The 20,252-nt window shown below is 39.5% G+C and overlaps 1 protein-coding gene across 11 annotated transcripts in view; it reads right to left on the bottom strand.

Moving 5' to 3' along the window:
• The window catches only part of NCAM1 (neural cell adhesion molecule 1), a 485,915-nt gene that overhangs the window by 125,404 nt on the left and 340,259 nt on the right, over positions 1–20,252 (bottom strand). For 7 of the 11 annotated variants that reach the window (XM_068240756.1, XM_068240757.1, XM_068240762.1 and 4 more), the window contains exons 7-9: positions 19,654–19,817; positions 15,687–15,829; positions 396–425 (exon numbers count right to left, since the gene is read on the bottom strand). In XM_068240756.1, the coding sequence (XP_068096857.1) occupies positions 396–425; positions 15,687–15,829; positions 19,654–19,817 (337 nt within the window). The remainder of the gene's footprint in view (positions 1–395; positions 426–15,686; positions 15,830–19,653; positions 19,818–20,252) is intronic. The other 4 variants (XM_068240758.1, XM_068240759.1, XM_068240765.1 and 1 more) reach the window with 1 other exon arrangement.

Genomic DNA, 20,252 nt, shown 5'->3' with positions numbered 1-20,252 from the left:
AAAAAAAATGGTAGTGAAGGATTCTTATGACCAGTGCCAGTTTATGGCAAGTTTTCTTTGCATTACCTAACTGTCGGTATTTTTAATAGCATGCGGTATAAGTAACTGCAACTGCCTGCAGTACACACAAAAAGTCAAAATCAAAGTTTCCTGTTATTTTTAAAAATCCCTATGCCTGAACTAATAATTAGCTCTATAACAGAAAAGTACGGTATCTATTTTTTTTTAAACTTGTTATACCAACCAAGCTTGTTTGAGCATTGCAATATAAAAACTAAGGAGACTCTATATCTATCTTGTGACTATCATCATGGGTTTAGTCAGCGTGGCTCTGGAATACAGCTAAGGGTTATCTCTTTCTGATTATAGCATGTCATAACTAATTGGTTTTATACCTCTTTTTTGTGGGGCCGTGTCCACGAAGCCTGGAGAAAACAGATATAAAAACACAACAAACACAGAAAGCAATAAAACATTTTTGTATGGTCATTGTATGTGCCAAATTACGCCACAGTAGGCAGTGCGTGCAGTGCATGCAGTAACGTGAATGACTGAGGTAAGGCGTCTGCACCCTGCTACTCTCTGCACATTTCCACAGCATGCTGCCAGTCTCCATTTTGACAGATAGTGGCTGGTGGTGCATGTTGGGATTTGTAGTTTCATAACAGGCAGAGTGTAGTAGGATGCTAGCCTGGTTTTATTAGAATAAAGATTTATATACACAATAATTGGTAACTATCACACCTTAGGTATTATTGTGCTAATGTGTATAGCTAAAGCAGCAGTACTTACTTTATAGTTTTAACCTAACCTATACACCATTATACTCTACTCACAGATTATATCAAGCATCAGGCCACTAATCTAGTTTGAATAAAGCTAGTGTGTTTTAAAGTGTTATGAATGCTGCATCTGGTAGTGAGTACTGTGCTAGCACAGCCCCACTTGCTCCAGTGCTCAAATTCACTAAGTGAAATTCATTCAAGTGCTAACCAACATTGTCGAAGAAGACTAACATGAATATCTGACTTGAGGCAAAACTGCCCAAGGTAAGCAAAGAGGTGTTCCTGCATTTTCTGTTCCTCCCCTTATTATTTATGATCCTAGTACTTTAATCACTCCTTATAAAATCTGACTTTTTCGGCTAAAGGCTTTGCCTTTTATGACTGTATTTCATAAAAATGCAACCTAACAAAACCAATGTGCGTATAAGACTATACTGTAAACATCTTTAAAGTGTACTATATAAAAGTCTAAAGAGTTGTCTGTAAGCAGTCAGCTGTAAGCTGTTACTGTGCAAACATTTTGCAGCCTTCTTCCTTCCTACCTGCCTCCCCTACTAATCCCAGTGCACAACCCTAGGCAGGAACAAGTGTATCATGATGGGGAGAGGTGGGTCTGTGTATCACACTGAAGCCACACTTCTACACCAAAGGATAGGCTTTTGATCACTTGGGAGGCGTGGCATGGATGGAGGGGAGGAGGAGAATGTTAGGAGTATGGATGCTGCAACCAATAAAAACTTTGCAAATGTAAGCTTATTATATAAAAAATACTAAAAATTTCTAGAACTAGAACTAGAGCTTAAGGTTAATAAAGGGGCATTAAACTTGTCCCTGATCAATAATGTATTTATTTTGCATTGGTAATTAGATTATGGACTACTAGAAAGCATGCTTTTTACTTGTAGCCTCAGCTATCATGCTCAGCACTCCATACATCTGCTGTCAAATTATATTTAGTCACCTACCCAGTAAGGCTTAAAGAGACTCTGAAGCAAGAATAAATCTCGCTTCAGAGCTCATAGTTAGCAGGGGCATGTGTGCCCCTGCTAAACCGCCACTATCCCGCGGCTAAACGGGGGTCCCTTCACTCCCAAACCCCCCACTGCAACACTTGGTCGCAGACTTGGTCGCTCCTGGAGGCAGGGCTAACGGCTGCAGCCCTGCCTCCAGTCGCGTCTATCAGCGGCGCATCGCCGCCTCTCCCCCGCTCCTCTCAGTGAAGGAAGACTGAGAGGGGCGGGGGAGAGGCGAAGATACGCGCTGACAGACGCGCGTGGGGCAGGGCTGCGGCGGTTAGCCTTGCCCCAACCAGGAAGCGCTCCCCGGCTGTACGGAGGAGATTTGGGGGATCAGGGACCCCCGTTAAGCCGTGGCATAGCGGCGGTTTAGCAGGGGCACACATGCCCCTGCTATCTATGAGGTCTGAAGCGAGATTTATTCTCGCTTCAGACTCTCTTTAAGTCTTAGTTATTTGATTCTTGGTCAAATAAATGAGGAAGAATACAGGCATAGAATAGACAGAATAAGCGAGCAGTGAGCAAGGTGCTGAAAGACAGTCAGCTATCCAGCCAGCCTGCCTGTGACCAGCACGGGGGAAGGTGGGTGTAAACCTCCATGTGCTGCGTGCAGTCTGCTGATTTTAGTGTGTTTTAATAAATGGATTTATGCTATGTGAGGCCTCAATGCAAAAGACGCTTCCTGAGTATAGAGACATCGTAGATTGATGGTGAACAAGAAGTGTCAGGGGGCGGCCCTTAATTGCTTCAAAAGTGTGAGCAGACTTGACTCTGGGGTCTTTGAAATGGGATCAGTATCTGTCACACCTCTGCTTGGTGCACTTTGTGGAGGTGCTTGGGAGGCCTATTTTACAACTATTGAATAGTGTTAATTTAATGCTTTATACTGCTTTTAGCGATAATATTTATTGTATATCGACCTACCTCTATCGTCCTGTTTTACAAACAGTAGAAATAAAGGTCAATAGACATCTTTCTAATATTTCCCCACTGCCACAGAGAGCTTTTTTTGGCTCATACACATCCTGTCTGCAGATTCCCACATACATATCAGCCAAATGTGCTGGTAGTCTAGGCTAAACTGCATGTTATCAGGGTAAAGCATGCGTTTCTATGGTAATTTGTGGTGTGCTGTGTGCGTACTGTGCATTGCCACAGCATCGTGCGCAGAACCCTGGTAATGCAGGTTGCACTAAAAGGATGTGCGCTGCCCATCTGCCACTAGTACTGGTCTGATTATCGTGGCCTGTCTGCATTTGGCATTTGTATCGCTGCTTCAGGTATCAGGCCTTGTGTGCCTTGTGTCACATCAGCACCATGCAGGCGTAACACAAAACACACTCTGCATGGCATAACCTGCATGTTGAATTCACATAGTGTGAACAGTTACTATGCAACATGCTCATCATTAATCCAGAAACACACAGTAGAAAGTGCATTTGGAGAATGTGGTCCATTACATTGCAGAGACGTGAACAGGTCCATACAATTATATGGGCAATATTTTGACAAGCAAGACTCAGTGATACAGAGCACTGAGGAAAAATATGTTCGCTGTACATGACAGAATGTTTATTACTAACAAACTTTTAAATTGTTTTCAATGGCCTCAATTCACTAAGATCATGCTGGAGATAATAAGGCAAGAGAAAACTTACCACCACACAAAGAGAGAGTTATCTTATCTCTTCACTCCTTAAGTTACCTCCTCTGTAGTTAATTTACCTCCTCTGTAGTTAATTTACCTCCTCTGTAGTTATTTTCACATGCAGTAAATAAACCGCCTGTCTTTAACTGTGGAGTTATTTTAAGGATTGAAGAGTTAACTTAAAGACAGAAGAGTTAACTTTAGGTTTGCATGAGGTAAAATGTTTTCTGAATACAACATGCCTCATCACCATGGTGACCACTCTAGAAACGTTATTAAAGACAGGAGATAAGCTTAGTGAATTGAGGCCAATGTCCACATTAACATCACTGATGAACTACTGATCTAACATATAGGCAAGATGAATGTGTGGCTAGCATTGTACTGCCATCGGTACTCAGTTATGTGTGGAATACTGGCAGGGATTGCATGATCAAGCAGGGTGCATTCTGTTCTGTCAAAAACCAAACCAAAGGTGCATAATCACCCTCAGTAACTTTATTTGTAGCGCCCATAAAGCTCAAGCTTGATCCTTAGGGAGACACTGTGGACAACGAGTGCTGTGTACTGTTTATATGAAGTGGGGAGGAGAAGGTGCCCAGCAAAGCAGCTTATACTTGGTGGGGTAAAGAGGAAAAGATGCGCTCACTTGTCAGGTTGCTTTAAGATCTGCGATATCGGATATTTAAGTGACCTTACGGGCAGGGCCGTGCCAAGGCATAGGCTGGAGAGGCTCCAGCCTCAGGGCGCAGTGTAGGAGGGGGCGCACAATTCATTCAGTTGTCATTCCTAATTGTGTATGAAGCAGAAAGAAATAAGAAAAGGGGATACATAGCAGTGACTGCAAGCCAGATAACTAGAGATTAAGGTCTTAGGGGAGTTGGGGGCCCTGGGGCACCTCCTAGTCTAATAGCAATCAGTGTGTGATGGCTGGGGTGGGAGGGATGTAGGGGCGCACTTTGGTGTCTCAGCCTTGGGTGCTGGAGGACCTTGTCCCGGCTCTGCTTACGGGACACCTAATGCTAGATTCTCAGCTGAGACAGATTTGTCAGTTTTAGTACCTACTGTTAGTGACAGTGACGTAGGAAAAAGTCATTTATAGTACAGTTTACTCTTGGGCAAATGTACATCTTATATATATTTTTTTAAGTTATAAATAGTCATGCTGTAAGTACTAATCAAGTACTTTCATTTCAATCATATGGTCTAGTTGCAGTTTTAGTAGAAACAGAGGGCTAAAGAATGAAAATAAATAGTAAATGAAAACAGGAGTATGGTGTACTGAGTCTGATACCTATGGATCCAAGCAGCGTGCTCTTGCTGTACTGTGTTATCTCTTTGTAGGTCCATAACCACTACTGCAATGTTCGGTATTTCCATTATTGATCAGTAATCTTTTTTTGAAGTCTTTTAACATTGAAGTGCTGATGAAGAATGCTGCTGAGATGTGCAGCAATTTTCTTCTTCTGGTTGCTGATTTCAAGCTGACTGAACTAGGTCACATAATGTTGGCAACATCCTGTGATCAATATAAACGGTAAAAGCAGAGGATGATAAAAAACAAGGGCCATGATTGGTGGCTGTGGCTTGACCAAAAGATAGCCCTAATTGGGTGGCTGCTGTGCTCACTGTTGACTGCCAGACCTCTGTGGCACCATATACCTGAACAGCATTCACCATCTAAAAAGTGGCAAAGCTATTATTGAGCAGGGACGTGATGTTGCACTAGCAATGTGCCGCACTGTATTTTTCCACTATGACTTGGCATGACATTTTTTTGCATCAAAAATCTACACTAACAATTTGGATTTTTAAGGCAACTTTATTGACGTGCCTCTTTAAGTCCCCAAGAACACCTTCCCTTAAAGAACATCCAAACTGAAAGAGAAAAGTTAAACTTTACTTACTTTGGGCTTCTTCAATCCCCTAGAAGTCTATCTGGTCCAGCTCTGCAGTTCCGCCGCCTTCCGGTGTGCTGTTAGCCCCTCCAAAAGGAGGAACAAGTGGTTGCCTCTCTCATCGTGTTCCCATGGCAGGGTGAATTCTGTGCTTGCGCAGTTTAAAAAGACTTAAACTGTGCAAGTGTAGAATGCTCCTGAGTTCGGAAGCACAATTGAGAGAGGTGTATGGACATGCCAGCGTATGAATAGAGAACCATGACCACAACTGTGGTTGGGGAACTTTTGAAGGGTCTAGATGCACACTGGAGGGCAACAGGACTGCAGTGCTGGACCAGATAGACTTCTAGGGGCTGCAAGAAGCCCCAGGTAAGTAAAGTTTATTTTTTTCTCTTGCAATTCAGATGTCCTTCACAGTATGAGCAGATTATAATGTAACCAGTGCTCGAGGACTCCACCAAAGTGAATTAGGGATACAGATGTTCAGACTCTAAATCATTTGACTTCCCCTTTTATCCTACTTATCCAGTACAAATATGACTAGAAAGTCCTGTTTTCAGCAGAAATGATATGTGATAGAAATGAGTTTCCCTGGCAAGGCACACTACTAGTTTATGTTATCACTATAAGTCCACCTATGTCACTATTTTAACATTTTGTTGTGTTTAGGACTAGTCTTGACTTTTGAGGTTTGTCCATACCATCCACACAGTCAATTAACCTGCCCTGTTAAGCAGAAGAAATGTCATACAAATTTATGCACACCAAAAGCTTGAGTGAACTGAGTGAAATGGAAAAGACAAACTGTGCTATGTACTTTTTATTTAAAACAAGTATTTTGTCAGTACTGCTGCTTCATCAGATTCAGAGCTTAATCCATCATCTGCCAAGGCAATGAATGGATTAAGGTCCCTAAAATTAAACTCCTGATTTTGTCAGCCATAATGGATTACTGTAACATGGCAAAGGAACTTTAGCATGCACACACAAGATGTTACTTGTTACATGCAAACACCCACAGTCAATACACACAGTGATGGCATGCCATTCCACATTACATGCAAGAAATGCAATGAGATGTCAGATTTGTCTGTAACATAATACGTCATCCAGGTTATATTTGAGAGTACAGTTACAGCAGTGCAGTAGCTCTTGTGAGTATCTAGCAAAGAATCAATGGTAATATACAAATGTAGAAGAGGTAAAGGCAACAGCGTAAAGAGAATTACTTAGGAAAGGCTAGACTGGTAGCATTATGTCAAAGGGTTCTGTGAAATGAAGGGCTTGTAAATGTCATCACACTTACTGATCTCACATAAGGGTTTGCCAGGCCAGTGAACTGCTCTATGCTTCACACAAACCAGTTGGTTAATGGGACATAAAACATGGAAAACCTGATCGCCTGTTTTAAATGAGCACAGGTTCACTGGTTTGGCAAGCCTTTTTGCGTCACACAGTGCTTTATAGTTTGTGGCTAATGTGGTCATATTTTTACACAGATCATTTGTCAGTATACTCTTTCTGTCATTTATCGAGGAGTAAAATCATTCAACCTATCAGTTCATGGAATATATATGAACAAAACCCTTATAAAAGTAAATTAAAGTATTGTTGTATAAGGGAATTCGATGACTACCGCCAAATGGAACAGTTACGTGTGCTATAACCCATGGTAACCAGACATCAGCTTTAAATCATTAAATCCAGTAATCTGGCATTCCTGCAAAAATGGTGCCTGGAATTAGAGTGCAGGGTGAAGCCGAAAAACGTCTCACCCTGCTCCTGCACGGCAGCTATAATTACTACTCCTCTCCAGGCCACCATGGATTCAGGGGGCAAGACATAAGTCACTGTTTTTAAAGTAATTTGGGCTTCATCTTGTGATGGCACCCAAATTACTTCCTGAGAGCCTCTATAGCCGTACTTCACATTACGGCCTATGGAAGCGAATGGTGAGGTAAAATTTCCCTCAGCCGTTTTGCGCAGTTTCAAGTAATCTGACCTGTGATTGGTTATTGCAGGTTGCTGCTGTTCTTTGTCCTTTGTTTTTAGAAAGTCATCATTTTTTTTTATCAACCAAGAAAAGATTATTCTTTACAGTAACAAAAAGAGGCTGCTGATAGTCTTCAGCAAGGTCATCTGAAGAAATGGTAATTTGACCTTGTCAGAGACAGCCTGACTTTAAGTAGCTTTCGCTAAACGTAAGTGTAATGTAAGTTTTGAAGGTTAAAAAATGGCTCGGTATTTGTCTGGCCTATGGTAGTTATGGCCTTCAAGAAAAATGTAATGTGGAAGACAAATACAAGAATATGAAAATGAAGTTCATGCTGTGACAAATGCCATTGGATGCTGGAAAAGTACTAAACTAGGTCTCTTTTTCACTTTAAATAACATAGAATATGCTTCCAACCAAATCTTTAGTCTGTTATTGTAGGTTTTGGGTGGAATTTTTATTTAATTACGATTATCAACTTGACAGTAATTGCTGGTTTTCAAACACAAAGGAATTGCTGAATCAGTTTTCTTAATGTGTCTCTTTGGAGAGACATCAATAAAACCCGTGGCTGCCTGGAACAGGGAGATGAGCACTACTGGGGAACCTTCTGGTTGAAAGTGGTGCTGTGAATGCCATTCACCTAGAACTGAAAGTGAAAGCCAAAATTGCGTAACATCTTATTTTGATACGAGAAACACTCTTGGGGATTATGACAGTGCCATAACCCATTTATCACCTTAGTGAGTTGTCTAATCTTGAATGATAAGTGTGGATCAGAATCAACCTTCTTAAAATATTAACTCTTTATATTTTACAGTTGAAGGAAATATCACTCTGTTTGTAACACAAGAAAGCAAGCACCAGTTCTGGAACCAATGTGTCCCCTCCCTTATTTTCAACATTAGATCACTTTAATTGCATTTTTTAAAACTATATTTTATATTATTATTTTTTTTGCTTATTTTTGCCATGTCTTTTACATTTATTTATTTTTTCTATATGCATGTTTGTTTTTTCTCCATTCTCAGTCCAATTAAAAAGTATCTGATCAGTTGTTGATTGTGGTCATTCACCATTGCTATAATATGGATTCATTTTTTTATTGGATACAGTATGTGTGGTGACCTGACACTGCTAGTGCTTCTTTAATGCAGCCATGTAACTGAGGTGACAATGTGACATCTTTGATACCTTGATTTGATACTAAATGAGCTCTCCCTCAGTACTATTCTCCTGTGCATCTATTTCCCTTTTGCACTGGAGTGCAACTGGAGCGCACTGTAACTACAGGCAGTACTGCATTTTAGCCAGTCAGGTGAGATCAGCATACAGTTAGTAGCAATTTTCCAGGCTTGCTTATAGAGTGGGCTTTCCTGTGCTACAAGGAATGAGTCCTGTTTCTTATAGTGGTTTGGTATTGTTTTTGACTAGGGTGTGAAAAGTAGGTAACTGGTGCTGTACTGATTATTTTATCGATGGAGATTTGGCAATGGTGGTACCCTTGAAGTATTGCTATTTTACTGACTATGAAGAACTACAATTACTCTTTATATCACTACCTGGCACCTCTTCGGAAGTGCCAGAGTGATGCTTTTTAATGAAAATAAAAAGTGAATGTTTTAAGGTTAGTTTAGATCAACATTTAACATATTATTTTAATATAAACCTTGGGCAGTTGTTTCAGTGCTAGGACAGATAGAGCACAAAGCATGTCTGAAAAGTTTCTGCACTACTTCTAGCTATTTTTAACGCAAAGCTCCATATCATGCCATTCAATAACATGGGTGGAGGTAAGTGTAAGCATGATACTTAGTCAAGTGGCTTTCACCTGGTGCTCCGCAGCTGCTGGGTACACCTGGCTGAAGACTTTTCTAAGAGTCTGCAATTGACTTCCTAAGTGGATCAGCAGGAAACCACAAAGTGGAAGTATGGTGAGAGCATGTCCAACAGCTGCTGAAGACTGGGCCAATAATGTTTTTAACAGTGGGGATCCAGTGATATACTTCTCTTTGGTGTATATGACTATACCTGTTCTCACCTTCACCCAAGCCATCATATGGTGCTGGAAAGTGTTGTCCTTAAATAATGAAAAATGCAAGGGACATTGGCAGAGAGTGCAAGTCAGAAATGTGCCTTCTTAAAACAGAAGGTATTTGAGATTATTCAGGTTGGAGTGAGAATATGAGGTGTCCCACAATGCATTACTGCTGAATATGCAAATTGCCCTTTTGTTGGCATAAGCTTGCTGGGCAATCTGTTGCATAGAGTGCTTACTCATGGCAATCACTCTTATTTCACCCTCTTCCTTATGTCATTACAACAAAAATTTGACTGGCTAAAATATGTGCAGTTATTATGCTAAAAACCAGAAGATTCTATAGAGGTATTAAGCAAGTAAATGGCTTAATTTAATGACAAATAAATACATTTTTAAATGTTTCTCCAATTATCTAATGGCAATAGTCACATGCAAAGATTAGAATGTAAGGTCAGCTCTCATTGGTTTCAAACAAACAGCTTGAAAGAATGACTCCCACTGGGAGAAATGACTGATCGGTAACTAAAACATTTTAGCAAGTTAGATAAACTTGAGAAATTACAAACTATCTGATAAGTTTTGAGGCATCTGCTGATCTCTAAACCAACCAAGTCTACATACTGCAATATTTATTTGTTTTGTATTTGAATACACTAAGAATATAAGATGAGGCGCAACTAAAATATTTCTGCTTTAACAACTGAATGGTGTAGAAAAAAAAATAAAGGAAAAATATTGACATTTTATAAATCATCTATACTTCTCCTCCAGATGACTGATTGGTGATAGCAGAGTTCAGTTCACCAACTTTCCAGATTTATTTCCAGTCTTATTTGAAAATTTCTAATTCACTATGCATCTTTTGTACAGTGTTTTTATGTTGGTTACACCACTAGTAGCAGCACTGATCTAGTTTGTTGCCGCATGTGCATGCACCAAACGCTTTGCTGAAACGGGGTGAAGTCATAAAAATAAATGGTCTCAATTTTTCAATACAGATTTATAGTCATCCACAAAATTAAAAAAAACAAAAACAAAAAAAAATACTGAATTTTGATTTAGCATAGATAAGGCATCTTATATGGAATCCTCCAGTTATGGCTGTAATACACAAATTAAAATGGAAGGAAACACAGTATCAATCTGTCCAAAATATGGTGGCCAAGAACCATTGTGGAATTCATAAACTACTTAGAAGTTTGCCTCAGTGATCAGACAAGGGGCATTGGGATGGTTTACCTTGCTGTGAAACACCCCAACAGGATTGAGGAAATAATAATAAAAAGTACATGGATTAAAGGGTGGATCAGTCACTTTAGATATCATTCTTTTCAAACCATTCACTTTTACTTCCAAAGAGAGCTGAATATGAGAAGGAAAATGTGATCTTCTTTGTCCATGGACTCATCTTCGTTTTTCAGATTTCAGAAAAAATGATATTGCAAAATGATTAGCAAAAACACAAGATGTGCATTTACATGTGAACATGTTTGATGGAACAGGCACTCCATAAACACAGTACGCAACAGGACAACCAAACACAAGTATTATATCAAGACACAGGCTGCCACTATAACTAGTAGGGTTATACCTTAAGAATATCGTACTCTAATATGTAATTGGTTCAAAAATTTGCTCTCAACTGGCTCCATGAACCATATATTGCAGGAGAATAACAATTCTCTTGTAGATATTGATATTGTTCTAAAGACTGCATAAAAGCATCTAATATCATTTTTTGTACATTTTTTTTAGAAGATGAGAAACTAGTAGCCTATGATAACTACACTTATACAGCATGTACCACACCAACTATCTTTTTCCATTTTTTTGTTAAAATACTATTCAGAAAAACTCTGACTCAATTAGGCAAATAACAACAAATTCTGGGTATCCATGAAAAAAAGCTATGCCATGTAATGCTACTCCTAGCAAATCACATTTTGTATTCATATGAAGTCAATAGAAAATTTGTAAGAGCAAAATCCTAAAAAACGGGGAAAATTCTGTTTGCAGCACCTGCATAGTCATCAAGTAATCTATGAGTGTTAGTCTAATTATGTACCATACAAATAAAACAATATATTCCTAAAAAAACCTGATAGCGTGAAAAATAATTGGTTCTAGATGTCTCCATCAATGCTTTAAACAAGAAAATCAGTTTTTTGATAAACCTTCCTAAATTAAACTTACACTTTAATGGTGGTTTATTCAATTCCAAACAGAACAGGGTTTTACTGTTGATCTGACATACCAACACTACTTATTGTACTCAAATTGCCCCATTAAATATATCTTGCCCATATAAAAGCAACACATCGGCACAAGCTCCTGTAACTTCTATTGAAGTAACAGGACATAGTGGAATCTCAACAGCTGTATCAACAAAGGGTAAATTATGTTGGCCACGCAAATTGTGTTAATGGGATATCAGTTGAATCTGAATTGAAAAGAGCTGTATGGAGCTCTCTTTTAAGTAAAATTTCACATAACATTAACTTGGACTTTTTATTTGCCTTCTCAAATAACTCCAGAAGCAGTCAGAGTAAACACGACACTTGGCTTCAATACTTCATTAAATGTTTTTCTCCTCACAAGTATAAAATAATTCAATTAATTAATCACACAGATGTCCTTTGCCGACTATTAACCCTGAATAAACATCACTAAACCTATCCACAAAATGCATTGTGAGTCTTCAAAAATTCCTGACTTTTTATGAGATGAAGTCAAGTAATTGACATTACAGAAATCAAATTTATTTTGACTTCCAGTCACTTCATTGAAAAAATGCCAAAAGCTTTACTGAAAATAAAAAAGATTACTGGGCATATTTTAAGGATGTAGTGTCATTGCTGGTATACTATCTAATTATACATACTAAAATAAAATAATGTTTATTTATTCAGGCCCCAATATTTCCAATATGGACAAATTTAAACTAGAACACAAGGGACTGTAAGATAAGAGACCATAGACAGTAACTCAAGCAGAACATGGAGCAACAAGCATCGTATAGATTTGTCTGGAACAGGTTTCTATCTCACAGTTACACCTGAGCCATCATTTGGCCAGTAAGACGACGCCAGACAGGAGAGGTGAGAGTTTCAAAAATAGTCAGCAGTTTTGCAGATTTTCCTGGCATCTGATGAAACTTCCAGCTTTCAACATTTGATATGTGTAAACAAGTATTTTGTCTGTAAAGTAGGTAGCCAAGTCCAATAAAAATGTCCAGCATATTTTCATATTCCCAGCTGAAACAATGGACAACTACCTGTTACTCTTAAAAACATTTTTAGAGAGAGATGCTTTATATTTAAATTAAAGGTATAATTGGTAATCGCTAATCACAAGGTCCCATAGCAAGATTCTGATGGAGCCCACAATCTCTTGCCAAAAGACTACTCTATAGAACCAGAGGGTGGGCTCTTACTACAAAACAGCCCCTTTAACATTGGTGGTCTTCATGGTCTTTTGTGCTCCCATAGTAAGACCTTTCTTTTCGTTTGTGGCCAGTGTGTTCTTAATGCACCCCATTTCCACTAGTGTTTACACCAGAGGTGAGCAAACTTTTTTGGGATCGGGCCGCATTCTCTTTCCCTTCCTCAGGATTTGGGCAGCGAGGGTGATTTGTTAGAACTTATCCAACTGCTCACTCCAGTGGTGACCTTCATGATGACAGCAGTATCACGTGACACACTGGTATGAAATGACGGCATGTCACACAACACCGCCATTGCCATGGCGAACGCCGCTGGAACGAGCGATTGTGTAAGTTACTTTTATGTTGCATGCAGCACACAAATTTTAAAGGACTCCAGGAGGGAGAGAATAGGAGCACAGGAAGCACCTCCATGTTTGTGTTGTGTTGCATTAGCAACAAAAACAGCATTTTATTAGAAATATGTGAAATATTACAAGTAAACACTATTTTCTTCTCCTTTCCTTTGTGAGCAGAAGAGAATATTATTTTATTGTTCCAGTTAATCGTTTTCTAGTTTTTCAAAAATAAAAGCTTCAGACTTGGTGCACTGAAGAGAAACAATGCTTTCCTTGAGCTTACAAAGTATGATGGTCAAAGCAATCGATAGAGCTCAAAGTAAATATTGCTTGTCGGACCCCAATAATCTATAAACAAACTTAGTTTTTAGATTATTGTGATCTGACACGGATGCCTTTCTCTTATATGATTGTAGTATGCCACTACATCCATAACGGCACATTTGTTGTTTATGCTGTTTATAGCATTTTGACTCAACCTTTGTAGCTGTTTCTGTGGTGACTACTTGACAAAATATACAATGCTGGTTCTTATGCCCATAAGCTATGCCAGCTCCTGTCCCCTGACAGAATAATTCCCTACAACACCTAACAAATGAGGTCCAAGGAAACTCTTTCCCACAGCAGCAGTCACTATAGCTATAGATATACCCCTGTATACACAAGCACAAGAAAGGCAGCCCTTTTCTCAGATGAACCAACCTTTAGGATTCAACAATATCAGAAGCAGGGAATGTGGCAATAGCCAAAATTGTTGCTATGAGACCTATGGGTGGGCATGGCTAAACATTGACTCTTAAACTGTTCACTGTCTTTTTGTTGTGTCCCCTTACCCAGTCACTGGACTCTTCTACTTAGGTAAACACAAGACCTTGTCAACGAGGAAACATTTCCTCAAGGGACTTTCTGCCTGTTACACCTGTCCTGTGTGCTTTGCGACTGTGGAAATGTAGTGGTGTACAATGCATCTCTATAATCACACTGGGGGAGTTGCTATTCAAGCGTTCCAAAGATTGAGGGTCACATTAAAATTTTGCAATGCAGCCTTATGAATTTTAAGCTGATCACTAGATACCAAATAACAGGTTAGTTTCAGCTTCAGAAAAACACTGCACTTTTATTGAGTGCATAAACCCTAAATACAGTGAAAAAAACCAAATCACCTGAATAGGTATTAAAATTACTTTATTAAAAATGTAAGGCCACACCAAATTATCATGTTTGTTACCGAGGCTAAATTGGTTAAAATGCAAAGCCTTTTTATAAGGTGTCGTTAGATACTAGACGATAATATAGTGTGTCAATAAGTCCATTTATTAATGTTATGCTTGAAACTGAAAAGCAAGTTAAAAGCTCATATTTTGAATCACCAAATGAAGGTTTAGGTACTGGAAGTGCCATCAAAACTACTGATTATTTTTGCCTTTGTCACAGCGACAATTCATCCGCACACAATTGCTGTGGTGCTCTCAGTACATACTTACATTTTATGTGTAAATTAAATGGCAGCCATTGAAGGGCACCTAGATCATATAGGTGGGTTCCAGTCTCGGTCCATCGTTCATTCACCAACTTTTCCCTCCTAAGACCCAGTGATGATGTCACTGCACACTGATTTATTGTCATTGGCCAGACCCACTTATGATGTCACTGCACGCTGCTTTATCATTAACAGAAGTACGACATACACCTCGTAAATCATAGCATAGTTTATGTAAGGCTTCCTAAATATTGAGGACTCACAGGCCAGCTTTAGTTACCCTAAAATGTAGGTCTTTAAGCACATGGGCCCATATGCAATTAACTTTTTCTCCTGAGTTTTCTCCTAGGTGATATTTTTAAACCTGTCAATAAAATGCCTTTTAAGCCACCAGAAAGTAAGACAATACTCATAATAATTTTGATAGTACTTTTTCATGTACTTTTTTGTGCTTTTTTAGTTAAAAAATGCGTGAAAGTTATTTTAAATAGATAAAGAAAAATTATCTCCTAGGAGAAAACGCAGGTGAAAAAGTGAATTGCATATGGGCCATGGATCCATATGCAATTAACTTTTTCTCCTGAGTTATCTCCTAGGAGATTTCATATTCTCTTTAAAATAACTTTTTAGCATTTTACAATTTAGAAAGTCCCCACAAATTATTTTGAGTATTTTCTTGTCTGCCGGTGGCTTAAAAAGCATTTTTTGACAACTTGTGAAAATATCACCTAGGAGAAAACTCAGGAGAAAAAGTGAATTGTATATGGGCCACGGAGAGTAAATTGACAGAATTAATCAAATAAAAAATGTTTTTAAGAATATATTTAAAGCTAGTCTTCAGATCATTTTATACATTAATGGGATTTTTAGTAAAGTGGAAAAAGATACATTAAAAGGACATTCTTGCATGTAACACAAGCAAGTTTTTTCAGCTGTGTGTCATCATCTTTCAATGTTTTTTAGCTGTCATCCAGTGACATCATAAGCTAGTGGTCCAGTGACATCACAATCAGTGCCCCATGGGAGTTAATCAAGACAAGCATACCTTTTCCTCGTCACTAATGTTGCGGGTGGCGGTTCTCCAGGTGATACTGGGTAGAGGGTCTCCAGAAGCTTCACAGGTCAAGGTGATCTCATTGTCCAGCTCCACTGCAGTCTTGTTTTCCACATAGGTGATTTTAGGTTTTGCTATGTGATGTAAAAACAAATTATAATATTATTCCTTAAATAGCAGTGTCTACAAAGTAATCTTACTGTTATCTTAATATGCTACGATTGACTGCTACAATTTACTGAATTCCAGAGATACAGGCCCTTATTATTATTCCATTCACTTTTTCTCTTAAGTTTTCTCTTAGGAGATCATTTATCATCTTAAGTTTAAACAAACTTTCCATGTTGTTGAATGTTGAAAAAGTACCAAAAAGAATTTGAAAAAGTACTGTCAAAATTATATTGAGTATTTTCTTGCGTGTTGGTGGCTTAAAGTGTACCCAAGCTGGTTTTAAATCTAAAAAAAGTAACACAGAGGCATGTTCTCATCTGAAGTACACGCCTCTGTGTGCCCTCCTCGTTAATCTCAACCCGCCCGCTCCCAATCTGCCGACAAGCAGCTTCTCTGCAAACGAATGAGGAAGGGGCTTCCCTTGCAGGAGAGGAACCCCTTTATTATGTCACTTCCTCGCCTATCCGATCCTTCTCAATGGCTCTCCGCTGCCTGCTCCCCGGCTCACCCCCTCCATGCCGATCAGCACTCTGTGCTCTTGGACAGCACAGAGCTGCATCATGACCGCAAAGATCACAGAACTGAAAGTGAACAATTGCAACACATAGGAGCAGCGGGAAGAGGCGGTAATGGACGTTAGCTGATCCAGCAAGTATACATTGTATTGAATAACAAAACAAGATAATGACAGTGTAATGATTACAAAAATAGTGGGGTCTATTTATATATAATCTTCAGAACTGAGCTGTATCTTGGGTGCATATTCAATGTTTATTGGATAACATAGTCTATGAATCCTTGGCACCTGCTTGGAACCTGTATAGTACTGTATAATGACCAAATGTGGTTAAAGCCAACATGCAATTAGTATTAAACAATAACGGTGATCAAGGCAATACTAACTAGGTGAAAAGGTCATAAACTATGAGAGATGTCACAGACTTACTTTCACAAGTATCTTAAAGAGAATCTGTACTCTAAAATCCGTACAATAAAAAGCATACCGTTCTATTTATTATGTTCTCCCGGGCACCTCTTTGCTGTTTCTGCCATTCCCTGCTGCAATCCTGGCTTGTAATTGCCCGTTTTAGGCAGTGTTTACAAACAAAAAACATGGCTGCTATCCAGCATGTGATAGGCTGAGAGAAGCTCAGTCTGTGACTCATACAGAGCCTGGAGGGGGCATGGAGAGGGTGCGTATAGCTTCTACCTACCACAGCAGAGCAGCACATTCCTGCCTGAGCCGACAAAGCTAACAAAGGAAAGAAGATTAGATTATATAACAGAGATAATACAGCCACTGTGCACCTAGGAAAGGCTGCAGTAAGACAGATCACATTAGAACAGGTATAGGATAGAAGAAATAAGGCTGAAAATTGTGTTGCAGAGTCTCTTTAAGGAAACCACATAGGTCACAACATATCATCCATTTTGTTTCTGCCTCCATTGTTTTCTCTTGTTTTAACCCTCTGGGGGATAATCCCGAGCTGAGCTCGGGGTAAGCCGCCACAGAGGATTTCTCAGGCCCTGGTGGGTCGATTTGCATAATTTTTTTTTGTTGCACGCAGCTAGCACTTTGCTAGCTGCGTGTATATACCAATCGCCGCCACTCCGCGCTGATTCGCCGCTACCCGCCGTGCCGCGCCGCTCCCCCCCCAAGACCCCGTGCGCAGCCTGGCCAATCAGTGCCAGGCAGCGCTGAGGGGTGGATCGGGACTCCCTCTGACGTCACGACGTCGATGACGTCATCCCGATCGTCGCCATGGCGACGGGGGAAGCCAAACAGGAAATCCCGTTCTGAACGGGATTTCCTGTTTGCTTTGATTGCCGGAGGCGATCGGAAGGGGTGGGGGGATGCCGCTGCACAGCGGCTATCATGTAGCTAGCGCTAGGCTAGCTACATGATTAAAACAAAATAATAATTTTTAAAAAATGTGCTGCGCCGCCCCCTGGCGATATTATTGTATCGCCCAGGAGGTTAATGAAAACTGACAGTATCTAAACCTACAGTAAGTTAATGACTTATCTGAGCTATGTGTTTTCTACTGAGTAGCTAATGGTCACATGCTGAATGCACAGATGCAGATTTGTGGTAGACTGCCCTTACTGCCCTTACGAAAAATAATTTGAAGAACTGACTCAACATGACTATTGCCAGCAGGTACAAAATATTCTGCTCCTGAACAGACTTCTTCCTTTTTTTACTGATTAAAATTACCTGGACAAGGTCACAATTTTCTGAACAGCATACCAGTAATTAAAATCTAATTGTTAATTTTAGCCAAAAAAAAAAAAAAGTATCAACATTAGAATTGCATGCTTGAGTGAGTAATGTTGAAGGATTTGTTGGGCCTTGCCATTTCTGCACACTCCGGACATTCCCAGTGAAGGCTGGTTTTAGGCATAGGCAAATTACACACTTGCCTAGGACACCACCAGCTAGAAAATGTCAAACAACTAAGCATACTTTTTATGGAATTATTATTTACAAATACTGATGTGACAGGCGGTACCCCAGGGCACCAAAATGATCAGAAACCGCCCAGTTTCCATCACCATTGTTAGTAAAATCTACAGTATATGATACCTAAACATACATAGGAATAACATGTTGATTCTCCAAATGTTTGTAATAAGGCAATATTATAGTATGATGTATGATAATATCCTTATTTACTGTAGGCATTTTAGTCCAGATTTCCCAATCTAACAACAAAACAAGCACATTGCCCTTAATGGTTTAAAAGTCACAGGGCTAGATTTATCAAAGCAATTATGACATTCATTTTCTTCTTATTTCCTACCTCTTTTATCAGAATTGTAACCTGCATGTGTTGTGAGGGTAACATTCTGTAGTTAAAAAATAAGACTTCTGCACTAATTTTGCATGAATTTCTAGAAATGTCATACAGTTAGAACAATGCAAAACCAGTGCTAATCTGCCATAGAAACAAGAAGTAGTTGATACCACTTCAAAAACTCATGCAAACCTGCCACACTGAGGGATGAACTGTCAGCTTGTGCTGGATGTGTTCTTTTATTCCCCACTTGACTAAATTAAAGTTCTAACAGCTGTCAGACACATATCTTCCTTGTAAAGCCAAGACCAGCTAAACTGTGAGATCTTTTTTTATGAAGCATGAATATCTGGACTGATTGACATCATTCAGTCCATCCTACCATAAGAAGGGCTCTGACTGTTCTACTTTTTCCTATTGAAAATACTATTGTGAATCATCATTTTCTGTGTAAAGTGTACCAGAGACAACATAAAATAAAAGTTTTATACATACCTGGGGCTTCCTCCAGCCCCATGCGTGTGGACTGCTCCCACGCAGCCGTCCTCAGCCTTCTCCAGCTCCGGTACCGGGTCCCGTAAGTTCTGCCAGTCACGGGTAGTCTGCGCAAGAGAAGTGCGCTCTCAACCTATCTCTCTGGCGGCACTTTCTTGTGAAGACTGACCACGGCTGGCCGAATTTACAGGATCGGCAATACAGAAGGCTGAGGAAGGCAGCGTGGAAGTGATCCGTGCGCATAGGGATGTAGGAAGCCCCAGGTGTGTTTTAAACAGCTTTTCATCAGCTTCAAATTGTATATATTTCTGCTGTGCTATAAATAGGCTTCTAAGCAAATCTAAACAAAGAGAATCCCGCGCTGCATGCAGGACCCAGCCAGTTTATGATTTGAGTAAATATAGAGAATCTCAGTCCTGTACAAAAAGCATGCAGGTTGTCTCTCAGCCATTTTCATCAACATGCCTCGTGATTCACTTATTCAGAGTTCTTACCATAGACTTTGAGATGAATGGTAGCTTCACTGTCACCAGCCTTATTCTCAGCAACACAAATATACTCGGCTTCGTCGTCTTTCTCTACTCGGTGGATGGTCATTTCGGACATGTTGTCACTGAATGTGTACTTGTCACCAGCATCCTCGATCATTTCTCCTCTACTGCAGCAGAAAAAAACAAAAGAGAGTAAATTATACTTGAATGCTTAAAGTAGAGCAATGTACTGTATATGTCATTGCTGTCCAAAATTATCAGATTATGTTGAAGTGCACTAAGCTGTGTAAACAATGCAGAAATGCTTCTGCTGTATCTAGGGGGAGCAGTGAACCTTCTCTCTATTATTTGCTCAATAATTACTTAATTACAAGTCAATCTGAGCATTTGCTCTGTAATGCTGGGTACACACAATTCAATTTCTTAGAAAATAGGTCCCGTTATTGATTAGAAACAGATTGGACATGGTGGAAATATTTGTCCGATTCCCATCAATCGGATGGGAAATTGCATTGTGTGTACTAAGCATAACTGACAATAATATCAATTAGCTGTAATGAAGTGTAAACATGACTTTCAGTGGCATAATATTTTTATGTTTT

This window comes from Hyperolius riggenbachi, chromosome 6, assembly GCF_040937935.1.
Source record: "Hyperolius riggenbachi isolate aHypRig1 chromosome 6, aHypRig1.pri, whole genome shotgun sequence".
Taxonomy (NCBI): Eukaryota; Metazoa; Chordata; class Amphibia; order Anura; family Hyperoliidae; genus Hyperolius; species Hyperolius riggenbachi.
Note: the sequence above shows the minus strand (reverse complement) of the source record. Positions and strands in the feature narration are given on the sequence as shown.